The 24501-nt window shown below is 40.6% G+C and overlaps 1 protein-coding gene and 1 long non-coding RNA gene across 14 annotated transcripts in view; one reads left to right on the top strand and one right to left on the bottom strand.

The window, feature by feature from the left end:
- The window catches only part of CTNNA3 (catenin alpha 3), a 541298-nt gene that overhangs the window by 300217 nt on the left and 216580 nt on the right, over window positions 1–24501 (top strand). Inside the window, exon 10 of one of the 12 annotated variants that reach the window (XM_083502495.1) lies at window positions 4751–4789. The exons of the other annotated variants lie outside the window; for them this stretch is intronic. Within the exon in view, the coding sequence (XP_083358621.1) occupies window positions 4751–4774 (24 nt within the window). The 3' untranslated portion in view covers window positions 4775–4789. Of the gene's footprint in view, window positions 1–4750; window positions 4790–24501 lie in introns of those variants that run through there. 12 annotated transcript variants of the gene reach the window in all.
- On the bottom strand, window positions 10333–18277 carry LOC310706732. 2 transcript variants are annotated; one of them, XR_014526125.1, is made up of 4 exons: window positions 18108–18277; window positions 13088–13110; window positions 10881–10954; window positions 10333–10413 (listed from the first exon to the last, which is right to left on the bottom strand). It is a non-coding gene; the product is annotated as an uncharacterized lncRNA (long non-coding RNA). The 2 variants fall into 2 exon arrangements; XR_014526126.1 differs by lacking the exon at window positions 18108–18277 and having other exon boundaries at window positions 13088–13129.

The following is a 24501-nucleotide window of genomic DNA, read 5'->3' as shown; positions in this document are numbered from 1 at the left end:
CAGTTGAATTTAATTTCCTTATATTGCAATTTTGTGATTCTGAATATGGAAGCCTCTAATGAATAAAACTGTATCAGGATCAATTAGCACATAATCCTCCATTTCCTAGTTTAAAAGGAGTGAATGAGTGCATGTATTTGAGGAAACTTGCAGTCGTGCAATAGGTGTGGGAAACTCTAATTGCCCTGAGTCGATCTGTCAGGTCATCAGCATCAATCAATTCTAACCTTTTTGTGCTCCCTTTATCACTGGTGCAGATATTCTCACACAGAAGGGAACCCAATAATGAACTAGCTCAACAGTCTGATTTTAATGCAGGATTGTGGAATGCTCCCAGCCTGGGGATCCTTAGTGGAGAGAGATGAAATATAAAATGCCCTGCAGGACATGCAGAATGGATTTGCAGAGTCTGTGAAATCCTGAGAGGATCAAGGACAATCTTTATTATTATAATTCATTGTTTTCTGAGCTCATGGGCTGGTTGGAACTAGCAGAAAGTGCTATATTTTTCAGTCATGCAGTAAGCCCCCAGATATTTTAAAAACCACTTAATTTAGAATATCCAATAACACCACAGTTCTTGCACAGAATGAAGGCATTGGGGAAAGAAGTCCCTTATGCTAGCTATATATTTTTTCCTAGGAACAGCCTGTCAAAATCAATCACAATTTAGTAAAGACACTTCTCCAAATCAGAATAAATGAAAAATGACCAGCCCGAGGTGTCAGGCGAAAGGAAACGTAATTTTGAATATGTATCGGTATTATTAATAGAGCTGAGACAGGACTGGTTTTTCTAATTCAACTAATTCACACACACACAAAGGTTGACCCCTATGGACAATGTTCCCTTCTATTCCTGAACAGGAGGTTAACTCTTTCTTCTCCCATTTTTTCCCTGGAAAGCGTTGCAACAAAATAACTATAACAGCGTCCAAGCTTCCAGCTTATATATGTTTTTTCACTCTTTGAGAACTGAGATTGTTTGTTAAACATAACTGAGGCTTTTCCAAATTTGATCTCTTTGGAGAAGCTGAATTACATCCCATCATAATATGAGTTCATTCTGTGCTTTAGCTTTTCTGACTTTGTGTCTACACGTGCTGGCTATTTGTTTGAATTCCTCTTTGGTGGTTTCCCCCTTTTCCATTTTTTGTACACATCCTTTTTTAATCTTAACTCAGTTAAAAGTTCTTTAGATAGCCACCCTGGCTTCTTTAGGCACCTTCCATGTTTCCGTCTCATTGGTATTGCCTGAAGTTGCGCTTTTACTATCTCCCTCTTAACAAACTCCCAGCCATCATGAACTCCCTTTCCTTTTAGTATTACTGTCCATGGGATCTCACCCAGCACTTCCCTAAGTTTTATGAAGTCGGCTTTCTTAAAGTCAAGAAATTGAGTCCTAGTATGCTTGGCTGCTCCTTTCCGCTGTATAGTAAACTTCAGAAGAGCATGATCACTCGTGCCTAATGATTCTTCCACTTCTACCCCACTAACCAGGTCATCAACATTGGTTAGGACCAGATCTAAAATGGCTGTTCCTCTTGTTGCTTCTCCCACTTTCTGGACAATGAAGTTGTCTGCAAGGCCAGTGAGAGATTTGACATCTCTGGCTTAATACTTGGAAATGAGCATCAAGCCTGGACACTCCTTGCCCCTTCCCTCCTCCTATTGCAGGCAAGCTGTGGAACTTCATTCCTGGTCCCTTTTTAAACCACAGTTGCCCATTATATATGGAGTGCTTCAGTGTTTTCCTAATCAGGGTCAAATTATGGATCAGGATCAGAGTTAATAAACTGACATTAAACCTCAGTTCCCCATTAAGCCACTTTTGAACTGTGAGGGTTTCCCTTGCATTTGGCCTGGAAACTGGAGCTAGTACAAATGCTGCATTGCAGTTGCTAGCATGAGTGAGATCCTGTTGGCTTATAACACCCCTGCTCATACATGTGCACTGGCTGCCAATTTGTTACTGGACCAAGTTCAAGGTGCTACTATTAGTATATTAAGCCCTTAACATCTTGGTGCCTGTTTCCTTGGCAGATTGTCTTATATACCCATTTGACTACTATATGTAGAACTGGCACTTTTACAAGTTCTGGATAATGTTTGTCCTGTATTTGTGGGGTGTTAGGGGAGGCGATTTGTAAAGAACTGATCTTATAGCATGGCCGCTCCTACACTCTGGAACTCCCTGCCCATTGACACAAGGAAGGTGCCTTCCTTATAATCTTTAGGTGCCTGCTAAACAACTTTTCTGTTTTGGCAAGCCTACCCAGACACATAAAGTTGATGTGTATCGTAATCTGTATTTTAAGTTTAAAATGTATACGTTTAACTCTTGATTTTATTTAATTTAATTTTTATAAACTTGTTTTTAATGCTGGATTTTATAGGCATTCTAAATGTATATTTTATATTATTTGTAAACTGCTTAGAGGCTTTATTTGTAGTTAAGCGGTATACATTTTTTGTTAAATTAATAAATTAAATAAGTGGAGAGCAATGTACTTGGGGACAGGGGAGTGCTGCCACCAATTCTTCCTTTTCTCACCCTTCCTATGCTATCCTCAAGCCTTTTCTTCTCCCATATTATTTACATTGTGAGTCCACCAAGCAGAGATCTTCTGTGTTCTGGATGATGCCTAGCATGCTATTGAAGAGCTAAGTATAGGTTCAGTAATAACACAGTGGTGTGTGAATCAAGAAGCATGGGCAGCCATTTTGCTGCTTCTTTCTGAAACACCCTCATAATAAATGCCTTTGTAACAATACTTTTGGCAAGAGTAATTGTTACTGTTCTATATCACCCATAAACACACGGTTTTTATTTCCATGGCAGATAAAGAGCATTGAAGTTTCATTGAAAATACACAGTTGATGTATTTGTGCTATCTTCAGTGAAATTCCAGTGTTTCTTTTTTTGTGTGATAAACGGCCTTCAATCTTTTTGGTGTAAATTTACTCACTTGTGGCTATATCGGTAACACCCACTGAAATCAATTTGTTATTTGCCAGTGAAATATTGCAGTGATACCTTCATGCTGAGCTTCACAAAAAAGCAAAGTGCTCTGGTTGAAATTCCTATTCCTGTACAGACCAAGAAGTCTGTCTACATGTTATTGCTCACTTAAGATCTGCTGAGCATCATGCTGTCAGTGGTGATTTTTAGAACAGTTGTTTAAGATAGCTATATTTTGTCCTCTCATTTATTGACTTTTGACACTGTACAACAAACATAAATATATTGCACAAACATCTATGTCACCCTTCCCCAACCTGGTGCCCTCCAGAAGTTCTCATTAGCTCCAACCAACATAGATTTTCTGGATGGGACTGATGGGAGTTATAGCCAGAATATTGGAAGGGGAAGGCTGCTTTTTGCAATGTAGGCATACTGCTGTCACTGTTTTATCATATAGATTACCAGTGTTATTTTTCTAGAAAACAAGGTGCTGGAACTCACCTTGTTCTCTTATAATGGCAATGATGTCCACCTGAGAGGTGCTGGAACCAAGTTCCAGCCTAAGAAAAGCCCTGTAGACTACTAATGATGTTTTGTGGTGTATTCTTAAAAAAAAGGGGGGGGGGCTTTGTAATTAAGCCTTCATATACTGTACAGTATGCTGTGCTACTAAGCAAAAAGCTTGACCCATCTCATATTCTTGCTGGATTGCTTAGTTAAACTACTAATGAAGTTTTATAGTCTTTGAATCTATTGTGTAGATAGAGATTGAAGAGCCAAAAGGAATAGTGCTCAGTAATGATAATCATTCCATAGCTCTCTGGTGCACCTTAATTAACCTTGGTTGCTATATGCTGAATGCTGTTGCTTTCTAATACAGTAAGTGGTGACACTTAGCAATTTATAGTGTGTCTTATGGATGGTATGGTAAAGATACTAATGATGGAGTAACTAACACCCATTCTGATCTGGTTTATCATTGATCTCAGGAGTATTACAGAAATGGATAAAAGGGGAAGAACTCATCAAAAGTTACTTGTCAATAATAACATGCCTTTTTTTTAAAAAAAAGTATGGCACTGGTTCAACTAGGGTTGAACATGTCTAGATGTCTAGAAAACATTGGTGGCTGGAAAGACGATTATTCAGAGGCTCCCCTGTTTCCATAGATTTTCTGCCTATGGTCATGATTAAGTGATGGGACAGGAGAGTTAAAAATGGGGGGGGGGACCTCTACCCTACCTCCTGTTTACATTTGAATATATCAGAGGTAGAAGCAGTTGGAACAACAAGCCATATCCTTTCCAGCTGTTCCACTGATCTCCCAGGCTCAGTGGCATTGGGGTTGGACAGTGCACCATTTTTACAAGATAGGTGCATGTTTGCAGGAATAGTTTGCTTGTTGCAGGATATTTGGTTTGTATCTTTTTAAAGCCTATATGATTACTATCCTCCTCCCTCTCCACAGTTCATATTTTCATTATACTTCTGTTCTTTTATGTACCTACACATGTACAGTATATATCCTCGCCATTACACAACAACTGACTGATGAGTATTTGTATTTTGAAGGACATTTGATATCATACATTTTATTTCTCCTTTGCATATGTAGTATAATTATAACATCTCTCTACTATTCACTCCATCTCAGTGCTTATCATGTGAAAGGACTGAAGAGTTTTGACTATGAATTTTTGAATTTATTATGAGATAATTATATGTGTTGAATACAATAAGCAGAGAATTGGAGCTTATGAAGGCAAAGGTTCTGCTTTGCACACAGATTGCTCCAGCAGGAAGTCTGTGATGGAAATGGAAAAGAGGTACTTAAAATATCAATGGTAGTTCTTTTCACGTGGCTTCCATTTTTTAGTTCCACTTAGATGCAAACAGTTGCATTCATTTGAATTGGCTTTGAAAGTGTATTGTTTCTTGAGTTAAGCATTGACCTAAATAGTACAGTGATCTGAGAAACAAGCATGGTTCTTATAAGTTGATGGCCTTTCTGATTCACCTAAGGATTGAAATCTCTGATGAGCATATGCATATGAAGTGGAATTCAAGAGCCCACACTAGACTATATCTATATTATTATTTTTTGCTGCTTTCAGTTTATAAAATAATGACCAAATAATACATTGTCACAGATGTCCCAAAGACACAGCAACAATCTGGTTGCAGAATTTCTGTTTGAGATAAAAGATAACTCTTTGGAATTCAGCATAGCACTAAGGAAAGCATTCCATCAATGCAGACATTTATGCATGCCTGATGGAACAATCTCTACTTTTCTTCCCCCGACACATGTACTTGGGGTTTCTCCCAGTGCTCCAGAGTTGAAGGAGGTTGGGAGTATTTGCTCTGGTTTCTGCTAACATAAGCAGAATTTTTAGTAAGACCAAATTCAACTGTAATTTCAGTATTTAGTTTTGTGGGACAAATTTACATATTTTTTGGGAAATTACAGATAACATGTCTGGTGTTTTTATCAGTGCTGGTCATTGCCTTTGGAATATAGAAACAGATACTCACGATCCCTTCCAACTCTACAATTCTATAGTTCTATTATCCAGAAAGTTGACACCTAGGTCTCCTATCTGTCCCTTGAGACTCTCCCCAGGTTACACACACCTCTCCATCCCTGTGCTATGTAGTCTTTGATTTCTGCATGTTGCTGAACTTCAACTTCCACCATCCCTGGCCATTGACCATGCTTAGCGGGGCTTTAATTGTTATTTGCTGATGTTTAATTTTACTCTTTACTCTTAGATTTTAATGGATTATTGAATATTGCTTTATTTGATATGTTGTTTATTTCAAAATTATTGTGACTTTCTATATTGGATCAAATTGCTACTATTAATGTTTGATATTTTATTATGTTTTTATATTTGTTGGAAGCAACCTAGAGTGGCTGGGGCAGCCCAGCCAGATGGGTGGCGTTTTAATAATAATAATAATAATAATAATAATAATAATAATAATAATAATAATAATTCAGCAGCATCTGCAGGACCAAAGATTTCATACACCTGTATCAGAGTCAGGGTTGTCATTCTCACTGCTAATGTAGGAGTGAGAAGCTTTGACCTGCTATTCTAGATGCAGCAGATTATTGTGTTCCATGATGCCATTAATGCTTCTGAAGTCAAGGCTCTCAAATTTATATTTCACACACATTCCCTCTGGTCCACCCCACATTATGAAAATAATTAGATAAAAGCTTCAGTTCTTGATAAAATTCACCTAACCAACTCCAGCTCCTCCATTACTAAACTGAGCTGCAAGCTACATCCTGCCTACATCCTGATTAATCCATTTAATCACAACCTTTATTACAGAAGAACAAAGATGAACAAGTAAAGATTTCCTAGTTTCAGGATGCCTGAGAGATATATTTCAATACCAGTTAGAAATGTCAATCAACCTACAGTTAACAGGCATGGCAGATGGTGCACTGTGCAAACAAAGACATTTAAAAGTTGTATTGACCTATGAAATGTCATATTAACATTATAGTATGCATGTATCCTTCTTGCATAGAAATTTACATGATTGAAGATTGGTGATTGCTTTTTTACCGTATTAAGAAAATGTATATTAGGAGATCCAGATGATTCAGACATTACAGCAGAGGAGCAATATGCCATATTATATTATGCAGATGTGTTATATTTAAACAGGCAAGGCATTTTCAGGCTGACCTTTTTGTTTGGAATGTACTTAGTTCGCTCTGTATGATAGTTGTCTCTGGCAGTGACTCATTAAAGCCTATGAATTATGTCACTAGATCAGCCAAGATAAGCTTTCCCCAACCTGGTGCTCTCCAGCTGTTTTGGACTACAACTCCCATCAGTCATGACCAACGTCAGGGATGATGGGAGTTGTAGTTAAAAGCATCTGGTGGGCATCAGGTTGGGGAGGGCTGGCCTAGGCCATGCAAGAGTTATGATTAATTGTGCATAGAGGAAGGGTCCACAGGAAAAATTCACACATTCTCAGATAATTTCAAAGCAAGAAAGATTCCATCAGCAGTGTCTCTGAAAAATTTTACACATCACCTGGGAAGACAGGCGAACTAATGCCAGTATACTGGAAGAAGCAAAGATCACCAGTGTTGAAGCAATGATTCTTCAACATAAACTTTGTTGGACTGGTCATGTTGTGCAGTTGCCTGATTATCATCTTCCAAAGCAAATACTCTATTCTAAACTTAAAAATGGTAAGTGTGATGCTGGTGGTCAGCAAAAGAGGTTGAAAGACTCTCTCAAGGCAAATCTAAAAAAAATGTAGTATAAACACCGACAAGTCGCCTGTAAGCGCTCCAATTGGAGAACAGCGTTTACCAAAGGTGTCATGGATTTTGAAGACACTCGAACTCAGGACGAAAGGGAGAAATGTGCCAAGAGGAAGGCACACTTGGCAAACCCTCACTGTGACCAACTCCCGCCTGGAAACCTATGTCCCCACTGTGGAAGGACATGTGGATCCAGAATCAGACTCACTTTTAAAACAGTGTTTATGGAAAATAATCTTACTCGGCTACAAGTGTACCCAAAGGCTCAGACATGCACATTGGGTTTTAAACTCCCCCCCCCCCCACTTTGAACAAAAGATGCCATACTGTATATCTTTTGCTTTTGAATGTCCCTCCATGTCGAGTGGGGAAATACTCTTCAAGAAACAACCCCAGCCATAATTTATACCTTCTGCAGTTCTTCGGGCTGAGGCAAACTACCACTGTTTTACTAACCACAAGTCTGAAATGGTACTCAATAAGTAATAAGTAATAAATATAAAGGCAGGAGGAAATGCAGAAGAGAGAACATAATTATGACTGGGCGTGGAAAACGGAATTGTTTTACCATGAAAGAAAACTGCAAGAAAGAAGTACCGTATTTTTCGCACCATAGGACGCACCGGACAATAGGACGCACTTTGTTTTAGAGGGGGGAGAACAAGAAAAAAGAATTCTCCCCCTCTCTGCCCAGCACCCCTTCAGTGAAGCGGCAGGAGGCGCTGCACAGAGAGAGGGAGAACTTTCCCCCTATTGTTTTCCCGCTCTAAAACAAGGTGCCGTTTAAGGTGTGTTCAGGCGGCTACCTTGGAAGCCTGGAGAGCGAGAGGGGTCGGTGTGCACTGACCCCTCTCACTCTCCAGGCTTCAGGTTCCTTTCGACCTGCTCTTTGGGGCTGGCGGGGGGAAGCCCACCACCAGCCCCAAAGAGCAGGTCAGGGAGCAGCGGAAAGGCTCCTGCCATAGCCGCGCGTCACCTCTCCGGTAGGGAGAGGGTTGCGGGGCTATGGCTTCTTTAGCCCCGCCCGCGCTCTCCCGGCTGCAGAGGTACACGGGGCTGTAGAGGCTCCTGCCATAGCTGAACGTCACCTCTCCAGCCGGGAGAGGGTCGCGGGGGGCTGCTTTAGGCCCACGTTTGCTCTCCCGGCTGGAGAGGTGACGCGTGGCTATGGCAGGAGCCTCAATAGCCGCGCGTCACCTCTCCAGCCGGGAGAGGGTCGCGGGGGGCTGCTTTAGCCCTGCGCGCGTGCTCTCCCGGCTGGAGAGGTGACACGGGGCTGTAGAGGTTCCTGCCATAGCCGCGCGTCACCTCTCCAGCCGGGAGAGGGTCGCGGGGCTATGGCGTCTTCGCTCCATAGGACGCACACACATTTCCCCTTCATTTTTGAAGGGGGAAAAGTGCGTCCTATAGAGCGAAAAATACGGTAACTTATAGGGGGTAAATATGATTCTGGTCTTCAAAGAAATAAAATGAATGAATACTGGTATATTTGTCATCAAGGAGAGAAGCGATTCTCCCCGCTGCCCCTTCCCTTGCTTTAAAACAGGTCCGGGGACAGAGGGGAAGGCGTGCGCGCCTTCCCCTCTGTCCCCGGAGATTGCGGGGCAAGCTTCGTCTTCCGAGGCGTTCGTCTTGCGGGGCACCACTGTAGTAAGATGAAACAATAGTTTTGCTATGATGGTGACTCATGTATAGTTCTTTAATTTGAACCTAGTGTGGGCAAGAAAATCCTGCCCAACCTCCCTGTAATGCCTGAAGTCCTTCAACATCTCATGGCACAAAATGTAATACCCTTGATTATTTTTTTCATTAGCAGATCTGGGCACTTGCTGAGCTGCTGGTGCTGCTTGAGTAGGTCCTAGAAAGAAATCAGAAAAGCTGAAGCAACAGTTCTGTGAATGCATATCAATAAAAAAGAAAACATTGTGCACCATCACTAGAACTGGAACAGTTTTGCCTCTTGGGAAGACAATAAATTATGACAATGTTAAAAATCAAATGATGCAGGAGGAACACATGGAAAGTGGACTCCATGTTGTTCCCTCTAAGGGAATCTTTTAGATGCAAGAGAAGGCCTTCTATTGTTGAGATCAAAGGGGAAGGAAAAAAATTCCCTTTCACTTTGATGGGGATGGTACCAATTAGTATGATTTTACTAGATCGGGTTTTGGGAAAACTTTGCAAATAGGCTTGATTGCACCAATTGAGTTGTTGTTGTTGATACTGCTGTTGCTGCTGCTTTAGCCTCAGTTGTGTGCACACTCACTTGGGGGCAAGCCCCTCTGAATACTATCAGGCTTACATCCAAGTGAACATATTGTACATGGAACTGCACTGTTAAAATTGCTTTTGAAATGATGTGAAGCCATGCTTGCCAGCTTACAGTAAGGTGAATTTGTCTATTTTGATTCTATAGCACTTTCACATTTTGTTTTACCCATATTCATATTCCATTCCATTTCTACATTAAAATGACAAGTATAGAGAGTACTTTCAAGATATGTATTTAATGGTGAAGACCTGCATCACAGAAGTTCACAGAAGTGCAAAATCTGGTAGACAGCTAAGTTCCAATCCAAGATGTGTGGATTAGGCCATTTCTGAGAGAAATTTGCAAAAGTTGACTTTCTTAGCCTTCCCTAGTTTACAGTATAAATTATAAACGTTCACAGCTCTGTAGTTTCCATGATTTTGAGGGTAAAAAACAACAACCCTGGGTATTTAGGGCTCAGAACAATAGCTCCATGCAATATGTCCATATTGTGAAACTTTTTTAGATTTATAAAGTCCTGTGCTTAAGTTGGAATACTGAGTCCAATATTACAATAATTTGTTTATAATGCTTATAAATGTTTAATATGTTCCCTTATGATCCTTTTTTACCTTTCCTAGAATAGTAATTTTACTGTGAAAAGTGAGCCCTTGTAAAAATGGTTTATCATCCTTTTAAACTGAATTAAGATCACATAATGAATTCTAGAAGCATGGAAGCATATTTTATATCGTTTCAATCCATTTTTTTATTTTATGTAATCTATACTAGACAAATATTTTTTAAAAAATTCTTAGGAGCTAGTGCTGTCTGATTCTATGCAACGTTTCCACGGTAACTGGAGGAAGCAGATAACCCTTCTCCCTGATGTCTCCAACTGTACACAGGAAAGGCAAGAAAAGCCAATAAAATGAAAAGAAATGGAAAAACTCTTGATGTAGAAGCTGCGATGCTACATATTATGGGAAGGCTGGAATATGAATGAGAAAATTAATTGAATGCTTCTAGGCTAGTCAATAGATGAGTAACATATTATATAGATAAATACTTTATTTGCAATGAATCTGCTTTGCAACAAATAATGGCTAGACATTTTTCAACTGATGCTGTCTTATTTTGAGAGCTGCATGCTGCATTACAAATGTCCCAGCTCCCAGTGAGGACGCTTTTCCATTGACATTTGCAGAGCCAGATCATATCCATATTGCTGTGTATAAAGTTTGCAATAGTTCTGTAGCCATTACAAATGCATTGCTTTTAAGGCCTGGTTAACCCCTCCCCTTTATTCCTGTTTATTATAAAACGTTTCTAGCAGTTCCATTGTGTATGACACATAAACATTACCGGAGCCATATTGAAAGGGAGCATGTAGTCTTCATGTCACATCCAGATGTTTCTGTCAGTAAGTGAAGTTGAATCTGTGTAAAAGCGAGGGCAGGAAATTTAGGGCTAGGAAACCTGCTTAGTCTATTCTGTGTGCAAAATCAGATTTTAGTGTGAGAAACAAGAGTCTTGGCCCAGTTAGACCTCCAACAACGTGGTTCTATGAAAATTTCCAAATGTGATTAGGACAGGTCATCAATATTAGAAGGTTTTGTGCTCCATGTTGGGAGTCTGAAAATATTGATCTAGGCTACAATCCAAAAACTGGTTACCGAAGTGTAGGGCTACATAACCAATATGGCTAATCCTGAGTAAGATGTTTGTGGACTAACTGTAATGAATATTACAAGTCTGTGTAAAGTTCTGAGGCCATAAAACATCATTTATGTTACCAAAACAGTTTTTCCTTTTGTAGTATAGAAGTATGAATTACCTTGACAATTGAAACTGATGTCAAGTTGGCATGAAGGACAAGCAGAACCACAGAGCAGAAATAAAAAATAAGGCAGCTCTGGCTATGGTCAGCAGTTTTGTAAATTAGTACTTCTGGAAGAAACACCCCAGAACAATTTCAGAAAATACCTGTTGTTTTAGCTCAGTGTGTCACATATGAGAAAGCATTGGTGCACATGTTATCCTTGGAGATTCTCCTTAGCTTTTAAAAATGAAAGTTCTATGACAACCATTCTAGTTTCCCTCCAAAATGTAACATTACTATAGTGCTACTCGACGTCCAGTCATCATTGTGCTCAGCATGGTATTGTCACAGAATCTTGTTTGAGGTGGAACTGGATTGTGAACTTTAAACAACCGCCTTGCTGTGTATGCCAAGATTAATCTTGGCACACAGCCTAGGGATCTTTCTTTGCAAAAGGAGAATGCAAGTTCAAAGCTTTATTTCCTAAAATCAATATTACACTGTTGGGACTTTTCCTTTTGAAGAGAAAAGCCCTAGAAAGTGGTGAATAGAAATTGGAATGAATGAATAATTCTACTTAGCATACTAACCCTAATTTCATACACACAAAAAATGGGGTATACACACTCTCTCTCTCTCTCTCTCTCTCTCTCTCTCTCTCACACACACACACACACACACACACACAGGACCCAGGGGCCTAAGGATCCTGTAGGGATTTTTCAGCCGATATGACGGGTGCTCCTGTCAAAGCTCTGGCTGACTTCTGGAACATCCAAATGGCTTGGGCAGTTGACACAATCACTCCTGAATGCCCTCTTCTGCTTTGTGGAGCCCATTTAGCTCCCTGACATACTCCAGAATCTAGGGCAAGGAAACAAGCTAGGAGAAAGCTCGAATGTGAAAGGATGAAAACTCCAGTCAAATGCAATCAAACACTAGTGAGGGCTCATTAGTGAGCCAACCTAGTGGCAATGAAGGCAGCAAAGAAGGCATACTTTGCAGCCACCATTGTATCCTCATTGTGCCGTCCAGCAGAGCTGTTATTGGGTAATGCAGGGCCTTTTACAGTCTGGCCTGAAGGAGGTGACAGAACTGACGGTAGCTCGTGTGACTTGTTTGCAAAGCATTTTGAGGATAAAATTGCTTGCATCTGCTGGGACCTTGACTCCACTGTTACAGCAGATGAATCCTGAGAGATGTCCAGAGCACTGTCCAAACCTGCTATGTTAGTAAGGTTCAAAAATATGGCAAAGGTGTGTGGATCAGTCAGGGTGACCACTTGCACTCTAGGCTCTTGCCCCTCTTGGCTGATAAAAACTAGCAGGGAGGGGACACCTGCCTGAGCCAGAGAGGGGTGATGAATGCCTCTTGTGAGAAGGGGTGGGCCCTGCCTGCTTCAAGGAGGCTTCTCCACCCAAATTGCCTTCTCTCAATTGGCACTGATGCAGAACTGCCTTTATATACACTTGGGATGGTTAAGCACTTTCATTTGTCACAGGATCTAGAACAAGCTTCCTCAACCTCGGCTCTCCAGATGTTTTGAGACTACAATTCCCATCATCCCTGATCACTGGTCCTGCTAGCTAGGGATCATGGGAGTTATAGGCCAAAGACATCTGGAGGGCTGAGGTTGAGGAAGCCTGATCTAGAATGCCACGGGGCTGAAAAATGCATGGGAACATACTCCATTTCCATAGGCCCATAGGTTGGTAGTATAGTAAAGCAAAGCAGAAAATGTCTGGCTTACCTGTTTGTTCATCTGCTTATTTCCTTCTTAGCCCTCTGCAAGCAAAAAAACATTCGCTCACATACACACATACACATTTTGGCTTGGTTTCAAGGCTGACCTGCTTGTACAAAGATTTGTCAATCCAACTGGGTTTTAAAAATGAAAGGATAAAATAGAGTAGTATAAATATGTTTGATACATGTTTTTAAAAGCATGATATATGAATATGAATATATTATAGGCATAAATGCATCTAACAAGCAGTAGCTTACAAGGTTGTCAAATACACAATTTGACCCTAGTGCTTCTGCTTATTACTGTTGCCAACTTACTAAAATCATACTAAAAAAATTACAAAATGCATTTTAATCATGACAGTATAAAGCTATAAAAGCCAAGAATCTCATTTTTGTACCCACCCCAGGGTAATGGCATTTGTAGTTCTGATAGAGTAGTATTTTAAAATATTCTTGGGGTATGCAGACATATAAATATCTATATTGGTTTTAAATCCAGCCCTTCTTAATTAAAATTGTTGGATTCCCCCCCCCCCATAGTAATTTATTTAACCATAGAAAACATAGTATATTTTGCTTTACACACTTCTATATTCGCAAAAGATCATTCAGTACAGAGAGGAGAAATGTACTGATTTTGGTTGAAGTGATATGGTCTGCCTCTACAACTGTTTAATTTAGCTAGGGACAAGTGGCACTTCCAATAATTGTATATGAAAAGCAATCTCTCACTTCAGTGTAATAGCCAATCTCCACTTTCCCATGAGGCCATCTCTGTCTGAATTCCCTTTTTAATGGACAGAAAGAGCACTCGTACATTTCCAAAAAAGAGAAAAAGAAAGAAAGTGAAATAAAAGATTTGCCTCTGGCAAATGATTAATACTAATGTGCAAAACTGGTTGTTTTCTTTCTCTCTCTCCCTCCACCCCTTTTTCTTCCGTTTCCCTGTGTTGTGGATACATTGGTCTTCATGAAAACCTTACGAAATACATTTGAGAGGTAATGGTTTGTGAACTAAGGCTTGTTTCAAATGTAACGCTAGTGATATGGCATTGGCCCAAAGGCTTCTGCATGAGTGGAGCTCCATATAGTCAGTGTTCACGTTTGTGAACACATTTGCAGTTATTTGGTGACATGGAATGTGAGTGTCCTAGTTCTGACTTTGACCTTGCTGTTGCCCTGCCCCATTGCAATTAGCAGCAGGGACATCACTGTGGGGAGGCCTGCTCCGCAAGGCACTCCTACCCCCTAGCTGCTCATGACTATATAAGTGCATGGCAACAAAGGGCTGCAACAACGTGTGGGGCTAGATTAATGTCTTTTACATTTCTCAGGCTCCACCCTTCCTTTCTGAATGAGAGGAGTTCCTTTTAATTTGCATCCAAAATTGGGAAGGGGAATGATGCTGATGTAAAGACTGCTTACCAGCTTCTGTTGGAACAGAGGTTGTGGCCCAGCAAGAACATGGGTGAGACAGGGGGGAGCTTCTGCTGCCCACATGGCCACTGGATGACACTGGCTCCTCCTCTTGCCATGGGATGGATCCCTATCCCTCTTCCTCATCCAAAGAAATAGCGTACCCCCAGCAAAGAGGTCTGGGGAAGCATTGTGTGTGTCTGAATACCCTGGTGGGGCTTGATGGGCCACAGATGCCACCCCAAACAGCATCCTGGAGGAACCACCTGGATTTGATATGTGTCATAGGTCGGTCCTTAAACCAGGATTGATCTTGATGGGGCCAGTCAAACTCGAATACAGTGGTACCTTGGGTTAAGTACTTAATTCGTTCCGGAGGTCCGTTCTTAACCTGAAACTGTTCTTAACCTGAAGCACCACTTTAGCTAATGGGGCCTCCTGCTGCCACCGCGCCACCAAAACACGATTTCTGTTCTCATCCTGAATCAAAGTTCTTAACGCGAGGTACTATTTCTGGGTTAGCGGAGTCTGTAACCTGAAGCGTCTGTAACCTGAAACGTATGTAACCCGAGGTACCACTGTACAGGGGAAAAGGCCTCTTTTTTGAAGTCCAAACAGGACAGGGGACACTTTTGTCCAAAAATGGGAGATCCTATGGAATATGTCTTTCTCTTGCCTTTTTAGGACAGTTTTCTTTTCCTCTTAACTGAATTATGGAAAAATCTTTCCCACATCTCTTTTGAAGGGCCACCAGAGGCCAGATAGATTGCTTTGTGTTTGCATTCAATGAGTGACCAGTTGGCTTTCACATCTGCAGTGTTAGTTAAAAACAGCAATGCAAAGTTGATTAGAATTACTTTAATTCTTAACTGGAACTTGTAAATATAGTTGGTAGTCTCCTAAAAGCTGTTCCTATTCATCATAGGATCAGGTCATTATTTGATTAAAAAGTATCCAGTCAACTAATTCATCTTTGCCCCTTTGGGTAATAGGAAGAATATATTAGGCTACATATTCCCCAGCATAACTTCAGAGATTACAGCTTTTAAGTATCATGAATATGTATAAACTTCACATCAAAACCTAACGGTCATGAAAGATTGTTCTCTTTCCTTTCTTCTTTTTTCACTGATTGAGCATCTCTTAAGTTTTAGAATTTCTTTACACAGGTTGTTGGCCTGCATAGTTATTAAATATACTTGATAGTGCAATCCTGTACACGTCTGCTTAGAAGTAAGCCCTATTAAGTTCAATGAGATTTACTCCTAAGTAAGTGTATATAGTGCTGCAGCCTAAAACCATAGCCGTCACACTACCTGTACTAGTCTTACTGAAGCAAATGGAATTACTTTGCAGTAAGTGATTTGAGGATTGTCTCCCTGCTGTTTGAAATACATACTCCCAACTGTGGGGGAGTTTTCATGCTTAATGTTACGGAGAAAAAAATATTCAATAGTTTGTCTGGAGGCTTCTTAATTTATTGACTGCATTTGTGTACACAGCTTTTCTGCCAATGCACTCAAAGGATGATGTATACAAAATTTAAAATAATGACATGGCTATCGATGGCAACTAGCTATGATGGCTATGCTCGCCTCCACAGCTGGAGGCTGCAGTGTTGGAAAGCACAGTTGGGGAGATTGCTCTTATGTTCACATCCTGCTTGCTGATTTCCCACAGGCATCTGATCAGCCTCTGTGGGAACAGGATGCTGTACTAGATGGGCCACTGGCCTGATCCAGCTGGCTCTTCTTTACGTTCTTATGACATGCAAACTAATACAGAAAGAAAAGGGGCTGGGGAAGGCAGAAGAAAACAACACTTTGATATAACAGCTTCTGCTGGCCAGCCTGTAACAAAGTAAAATCTTCTTGCAGACAGGGTTTCAATTTGTGCTTTCTGTTGGACTGGATCCAAATTATATTGCTTTTGAGTTTGCTGCACGAGTAGCATGAATTAGTATATCACTCTGGCTTTTCAGGAATGTGCCATCTGATTAGAGTTTTGAGTTGATGAAAGGATGCTTATATTCTGTTAATAGTTGTGGGTAGTTTCGTGAATGGACAATTTGCGGGTGGAGAAGAGCCCTATCCAGTAGTTGTAGGGTTGTGTTTGGTAAACAGCTGCTGGAAAGAGCAAGGAGAGGATGTTTATTCTCTGTGTGTTTAGTGTGGGGTTGCCACTCTTGGTTCATTCAGTTTTTATGGGGCATCCACACATTGTTGTCATAGAACCAATGCCATACTTTCCTCCCTTTGTGGTTTTGCTATTATTCAAACTGGAGAAGGTTTGGCTTTATTTTTGTTTATTCAAAGGGCGGAAGAGTAGTGCAGTCTTCTCAGGTGTAGCTGCCCTTAGGGCTTGCTGTAGCTGGTGGGAGTTGTAGTCCAAAACATCTGGAGGGCACCTGTTTTGTGAAGGCTAGTTCAGGTGGCTCTGCATTTTGTGCTAAAAGGAGCAAAAGCTGCCCTCTTGGCTGGGCTCCTGTTGATGTCCTTAGCTCCCTATACTGCATTGGTACAATGAGCCATTTTGAAAAAAGCAAGGGAAATATTTACGAAGTAAAACTGAGCCAGGGCCCAGGCAGCATTTTGGAGGCAGCAGCAGTGACTGCTTAAGCCATAGGGAACCAGCAGGCATGGCAGCAGGATCTGCCATCCCTGGATCATGGCAGGGTCTTGCCACCCGTGGCAATCGCCTGAGGATGCTTCATCATAACGCTGGCCCTGGGTGGGACATAACCTGGAAACCTAGAGGCCAAGTCACCCTATTTAGCACTATTTTAGTTGTCAACTTCACTTAACAAAGCAAGCCTTTGCTCCAGCTGCAAAAGGAGGTCTCTGGGGTGAATTGAGATGTGGAGGGACCTCATGCCAAGGAGCGAACAGCCTGCCAGCTTCTTTCCAGAGGCCAGTGGCTTCTTTCCAGGGGTCAGTGGTTTCAAGAAGATTTCCAAGCACACTTGTACTTAAATACTGCCCTCTAGCAATAATTGTAGTCCTGTCTGACCATGTCCATGGATGATTAGAACGCCTGCAAACAGTTGCCTTGTTTTTGGATGTGGATCACAGTCTTTAATGCCTTTACAATATTTCCCTCATAGAATCATAGTTAGAAAGGGCCTTGGGTGTCACTAATTCAGCTCCCTGTTCAGTGCAGGATCTGCATGACTGATGGCTGTCTAACCTCTGCTTAAGTATCTCCAGTTCACGCCCCACCTCCACACTGATAGTCTTTTTCACTGATACTGTTGGAAGGTTTATCCTAATGTTAAATGAAATATTCATTGCGATTGGGCTGGCTTGAGGGTCTTGACATGCAAATGAAATATTCATTGCGATTTCCAGCTACTGACTTGTCTTGTCCTCTGAAACAACACCATACAGGTTTGCTATATTTTCTGCAGTATAGCCCTTTGGATATTTGAAAATCTCTTCCTCCCACAATAACAACAACCCTTCTCTTTACCAAGCTAAACATAGGCTGAATCTATGCTCATCTCAAAAACACTATAAAAATATAGCTCCCAATGGAATTTCCCATTGGCAACAGATCGCTGCTTTACAGCGCCCTCTGGTGTCACATTTCTATAACACATTTTTAACGTTATAACTCATCAGTGTAGATTAGGCCTTACTCAGCTCTTCCAACCACTCATCATAGGACTTGATTTCCAGAGCTTTTCACCATTCTGGTCATTATCCTCTGGATATACTCCAGCTGATCAGTATCCTTCTTAAAGTGTGGTGTCCACGGTAGGACACAGTACTCCACATGTTCCCTTAGCATGCAGGATAGAGAGAAACTATTAACCACAATAGCTATATATCTATTATATATTTGATGCGAATGGTAACAATATAAAACCAAAACATGAGGCTTATTGGGAAATGCATGTATATGGTAATTTTAAAAGAGACATTGTTGACTTTGCACTGGCAAGATAAATGCAGGATGCTAATTTTCCTCAAGGTTAGTCTAAAATTGCATCTACCATACTAGCTCCTCTGAAACAGGTACTACTGTGAAAATGAATGTAGAATTTGGGTTATGGTTTCTCTGACTTAGGAATTAAGTTTGCTATTCTGTTTCATGTACAAAACTCTGTATCCTGGTTTCTTCATTCAACACAGTGGTGCATTTATTAGGATGGTCTTCCCACAGAACATTCCCTAACTTCAGCAGTTATGAATTCCCTTGAGCCCCCAAACTCTGTTCAGCCAAGAATGGAGGTAACAAATAAACATTTCTGTTAATCAATGAGATTTTTGCTGTCCTTCTGCTGTGTTTCTAGGGGAACCTCACATGGAACATCATAATAAGAAGAACTTTGTTTATATAAATCTTCATGTGTCATGACTTTTACCTTGATTTTCCTTGAGAGGCTTTCAATAGTGAGAGAGCATTAGCTACATACTTCTATATTTTCCTGGCCTTTATTGCCCTTTATTGCATTCCATATCCATAGTGCTGCCATATCCATTATTAATCCATAGAAAGAATCTTGCACTATCAATGTAGATTAAACATTAAATACGTTAAAGGTCAAAGAAACCATCACAATGAAGATAGATTGAGACCTATCAAAGTCCAGACAAGCACTCTTGATATTTGTGGTTTAGAGTTTTGAAAATGGAAGAATAATAGAAAAAAAATGTTCACAACTGCCTGCTTGGATGCAAAACTAAGGGTGGAGGGGAAGAAGGAATGGGTGGGCAGAGCAAGAATCATGTTGACCAGTCCTCTCTTCCTTAGTGCAGGGGGAGAAGGCAGAACCATCCAATGCCAGGGAAGCCCTTTCAATGCCCAAGGAAGGAGGGAGCCCCACAGCACAGACTGAGCAATCAAGGGAGAAGGAAAGTCATGCATTGTCTCTGACGCAACAGCAGCACCTCAAGAGGCTGGTGCAGACCCAGGTCCCTAGAAGGAGTGCCCGGCATCAATCCAGGAGCTCTTGGTGGGACAGGCAGTTCTCATGAGTAGCTGTACTTTCCTGCCTGCTTAAAAGTGTGGCAGGTAAGCAGGGCCAATTGTTGATACAACTTCATGCTCCTGTGCAGTCTTAAGATCAGAACTCCTGATCCTGAAGCTTTGACCCCCTGGCCTTGTCCCTGAACTGCCTTCATGGCATGGGTGTAGCCAGGGGGGCAGGAATAATAATAATAATAATAATAATAATAATAATAATAATAATAATAATAATAATAATAATAATAATTTATTTATTTATACCCTGCCCATCTAGCTGGGTTTCCCCAGCCACTCTGGGCGGCTTCCAACAAAATATTAAAATACAGTGGTCTGTTAAACATTAAAAGCTTCCCTAAACAGTAGCCCCCCCCCCCCGATCAAATAAAGCAATAGAAATACTTAACTAACTGACCAAGAAAAGTCCTGCGACCCCTAACAAAAACCCTGGCTACGCCCATGCTTCAGGGAATGCTGAAGGTTGTCTCATAAGTTGGTTTGATCTTTGCCTCATTGCTGGTGCCCAGACTAAACAAAACTCTGCCCTTCTGCTGTTGCTGAGTTTACACTGTCAAAATAAAGTTTGTTTTCTTACTTACAAGAAAGGACACCTTTTTTTGATCTTGGGCAGGAGCCAGGATGCCTCCCAGGGCACATGCTGCAGTTGGAAGCCCCACACTTAGTCCTGTGCCAGATAATGATGGCCTTTGCCCACTGCTGCCACTCAACCCCCCACCTACCAATGCTTTCCCTCTCCTAATCTGCCCCCTCATGGCACCAATGAAAGTGGAAGCTTTGCTGTATCTGGGATGGCATGTCAGTACCCGCAGCTGTGCCCCTCTTTGGCAGACTCTGCAAGTGGTCACCCTGTTACATCATGCAGTTACTTCCCATGTCAATAAGAGACATATGCTCTTGAACATGCCTACATAAATGAAAAAGAGACTTTGCTGTTTTATAAAAGAGCAGAAACAAGAGACCTATAGTGAGAGCTTTAGTTTAAGCAGCAGAGATTTATGATATTTATAAAGGGTTATGGAGGAGTTCCACTTTCTTTGACAAATAGTTTGGTTTAGCCATTTTGGGCCATTGTACACTTGTGGGTACAAACAGTATATCAGACTTCTTAAAGCTTATTTTTCTTGATATAGCTGTTAAAATCTCCCAACAAAATACATTATTTAATATCCACTTTCTCTAGCCTTTTGTGCTTTCCAGTGACACAAGTCTGCCACTTGAGCCAGGTAAAGGGAGTATTGTTGGGATATGGCATGGGATGAAATAGGAACATGTCTATGTCAGGTGTACTGCCCTAAGTAGCAGGAGACAAGGACAACAGATAATTTGACAGGAGAATATGGGTTACGTCTATATCCACAGTGAAATGTGCTACTTAATAAATTGCATTTATGTTTTTGCTATGCCAGATGAAGAACATGTAGTTCAAAACAGTCCCTTACTATAAGTGACTATTTTGCCCAAATTCGTTGTTGGATTGTGGTGCTGGTATTTTGTGGACTGCTAATCTCAGATCTAGAACAAGGAAGAGAAACTGGCACAAATTTAAATGCTATTTGTATTAAAAGTAGCACTGAGTTACTTTTAGTACAAATAATGGACACTTCTTTATTTCTTTTTTAAATTTATATGCTGCCTTTTTCTTTAAAAATGTATATAATATAAATAAAACAGGCATCCCTAAGCAATAATACTGCTTTGTGTTTGTATCATGCAGGATGGGGACTCTGTGGTCTCCCAGATGTTGTAGGACTCCAACTCCCATCAGTCCTGTTAGGTTCCCCACTCTTGGTACCGTGTTTTCAAAATGCTTCTCATACATTATCTACCTGTATTACAGATGGGACTACTGAGGCTAGGAGTGCCTGTCAGTAATATGGGCAGTAATGTCAAAGCGGGCTCTGTGAAATAATTACTTTTTAATGCCAGCAAATTCAGGTTGCTGTGAAGCAGGTTCTGAAGAAGAATATGGTGCAGGACATATGCGTATTGGCTGATGTGTAAACATTTATAGTTCCTGGGATCTTTTCATCCTTTTATGGGGGTGCTTGGTGATATACATATTCTGTGCCATTTATAAGACTGAAGCTGCAATTCTGAAAACACTTACCTGGAAGTAAGTCCCACTGAACTCAATGACGTTTCCATGTATGGGATTGTTCAGCATGGTCACAAGCCTCTACAGATTTACTTAGGAGTAAGCCCTGGAACTCACTGGCACATCTCCCTGAGTAAATGCATCCTGGATTGTGCTGCTGCTTTTGTTTTCCTCAATGATAATTTAGGAAATACTTTCTGCAGTTGTTAAAATGCAATTGCAGAAAAAAGTCTTGCTTTTGAAGCATATTGCTTGAGTTTAGATGGTTTCTTTGTCAGCAGAATATATCAGCCCTTATCTAGTGGCTGTGAACATTAGTATTTACAGTCAATATACTCGGCAATAAACTGACAAACCAAATGGGATTTTTGTTTACTTTAACAGCCCTGCATTTATCTGATGCTGTTTAGATCTCATTAAGTCTCCCTTTCCTGAACTGCTCTCATGGGCCAGCTGAATAGCAAAGGTAGTGTCAAAGCACTTTATAAATCCATTAGGCTGAAAGGTCTTAGGTTTCTAACATTATAAGTTCGATAGCTTGCCTTTAGTTGCAATGTGTACATTAATTAAGAGTTCTCACAATGCCAGAATACTGACTTTAATTACAAAAAGTTTAGTCTGATCTGAAAGTAATCTATCAGGTTCAGCATCTTTTCCCCCCACAGTGGCCAAGCAGATTCCTATGGAAAGCTTAACAGCAGACTTCTTCCACTGCTGCTTCTCAGCTACAGCCATTCAGCAGCATGCTGCCTGACAGTAGCATATAGGCATTATGCCTATTGTCCAAAACCACTTTGAATCAATTTAACAAAGTGACACATCTTGTGGCAGTAAATTCCATATATTAATGATGTGTTATGTGAAGAAGCATTTTCTCTTGTCCTGCAAAACAGGAGCTTTGGGACAGAAATTCTTTCCTTTGCTCTCCTTAATGGCCCATCACCCAGGCAATTGCCTCACCAAGGAAGCTAACTAGGCTTATATTTTAGCACTTGTTGGATCCAGGGGTTAGAAGCGTCCAGGGGTTAGAAGGGCCTTGACAACAATCTTCTCTACCCCCCGACTCATAACAATACATTTGCTAGCCTATAAGGTGCTATAAGACTCTTGTTTTTCTTTTTGCAACAATAGACTAATACAGCTACTGCTTCACAATAAATATTTTTGACATACTCTACCAAAGAAAATGAGGAATAGACACTCCGCAGCTTTCAAGAAAATGGGTATTCCAAAATCTTTGATTAAATGCAGTTAAGGTCTTGCCCTTTGCAGTTAAAGGCAACTTTTATTTTAGGACTGTACCAAAATGGATGCCAATTTTAGTAAGGGGATGAAGAGTAAAGTTTCCACTATGAATACTTTCCACACTCTTTGTTTATTTATTGAGTAGCCAATTCAACCATTTAGTACCTTGACAAACAAAATTACAGTGAACATTTCAAGAATTATATGATTCCGTAAGACACTTCCCTCGTTAACAAGACAGTTACAGCGGCAGTAGGGCAAAGATAATCATCCTGTGGGTATACTGTGTAATCTTTTCAAATCAATAGCAGATGTGACATTAATAACATAGTACATAACTAAAACAATCCTTTTCCTAGAAGGAAAATAATTTAGCAGTGCAATCCTATATACTCAGAAGTAATCCCCATTGAGTTCAGCGGCTCTTACTCACAAGTGACTGTACGATGGAAACCTAAATTATGCTTTCTATGATAATTTTAAAAGGGATGCATATTCTAAGGGAGCGAATGTTCAGATTTGTGGTGTAGTGCCTGTGGTTATCAAATATAAATATGCAATTTTTGAAAAATGTCTCAGTAGAATAACGTTTAAACATACTCCTTAAATAGTATAGAGGTTGATAAACACAGTGGCCCAGTTTGGATAATCATTGAGACTTTGTAAACAATAGTTTTTGAAATCAGGTTGGGCATCAAGGTCTGAACTTCACCCCTTCCCTCCTCCCATCATGCAACTTTAGGATAAAGATCCTGGGTCATATTAATGTGGTGTGCACATTCCCGTTTACTCTGTATTCCATGCACTCCCACCACTGGTCTGGAAAGTGGTGTACACGCATTAGCCACAATCCTTATCTATCCTATTGTTTCTTATGAAATACTGCATTTTGATGCCCACCCCGCCCCCCTGCAACACAGGTTTGATCCAAACTGAGAGAAAGCATGTCGTAGCTTCTTTTTAAGCCAGTGGTGTCTACACAGCCAAAGTTCCTGATTATATCTGAACCAGGGAACTCTAGCTTTATTGGTTAACTGACATTAGGCCAGTGTTCCCTAGTAATAGGGTACACTGGTTTAACTCAAGCCAGACTCTACATGCTGAAGGCAGCTTACAGAAGTGGAGGAGAGAGAAGGGGTGAGGAGAGAAGTGCTGGGCCAAAACACCCATTCACATCATAACCATAGTTTATGAGGACTTGAACAATTGTCTGAGCTGGGAAAGTGTACATGATGGATGGGGGGTGGTAATTATATTGTAACATGAAATATGTTATTCCTAACTTTTAACATAAAGAATTCTAAATGATATAGAAATTATAGTTAGAAGAGTAACCAAAATTTTGTGTGCTGGCTATTGCTCAGTATTTGACATCCAGAAGAGCTCTGCTAAAGCTCAGTTTCACACTGGAAAAGAGGTTGAAACATCAACTAGCCTTGTAGTATTATTTTACTGCATGTCGGAGGTCAGTTTTTCAACCCAGTGAAATATAGTTTCCCCCCATAAACCAAATATTCCACTCTATATAAGTTATAAACCACAATGAAAATGTATACAGCATTCATAAATACACATAAAAAGCACTGTTAAATAGAATCTCTATATACCTCAATAGATCTTCCTCCTTAAAAATATAAACTGGAACCATTATTTATTAGTAAGCATATAAG

Source organism: Podarcis liolepis (genome assembly GCF_965112155.1).
Source record: "Podarcis liolepis genome assembly, chromosome: 5".
NCBI lineage: Eukaryota > Metazoa > Chordata > Lepidosauria > Squamata > Lacertidae > Podarcis > Podarcis liolepis.
The sequence above is the reverse complement of the archived record's forward strand: the minus strand, read 5'-3'. Positions and strand labels throughout refer to the sequence as shown.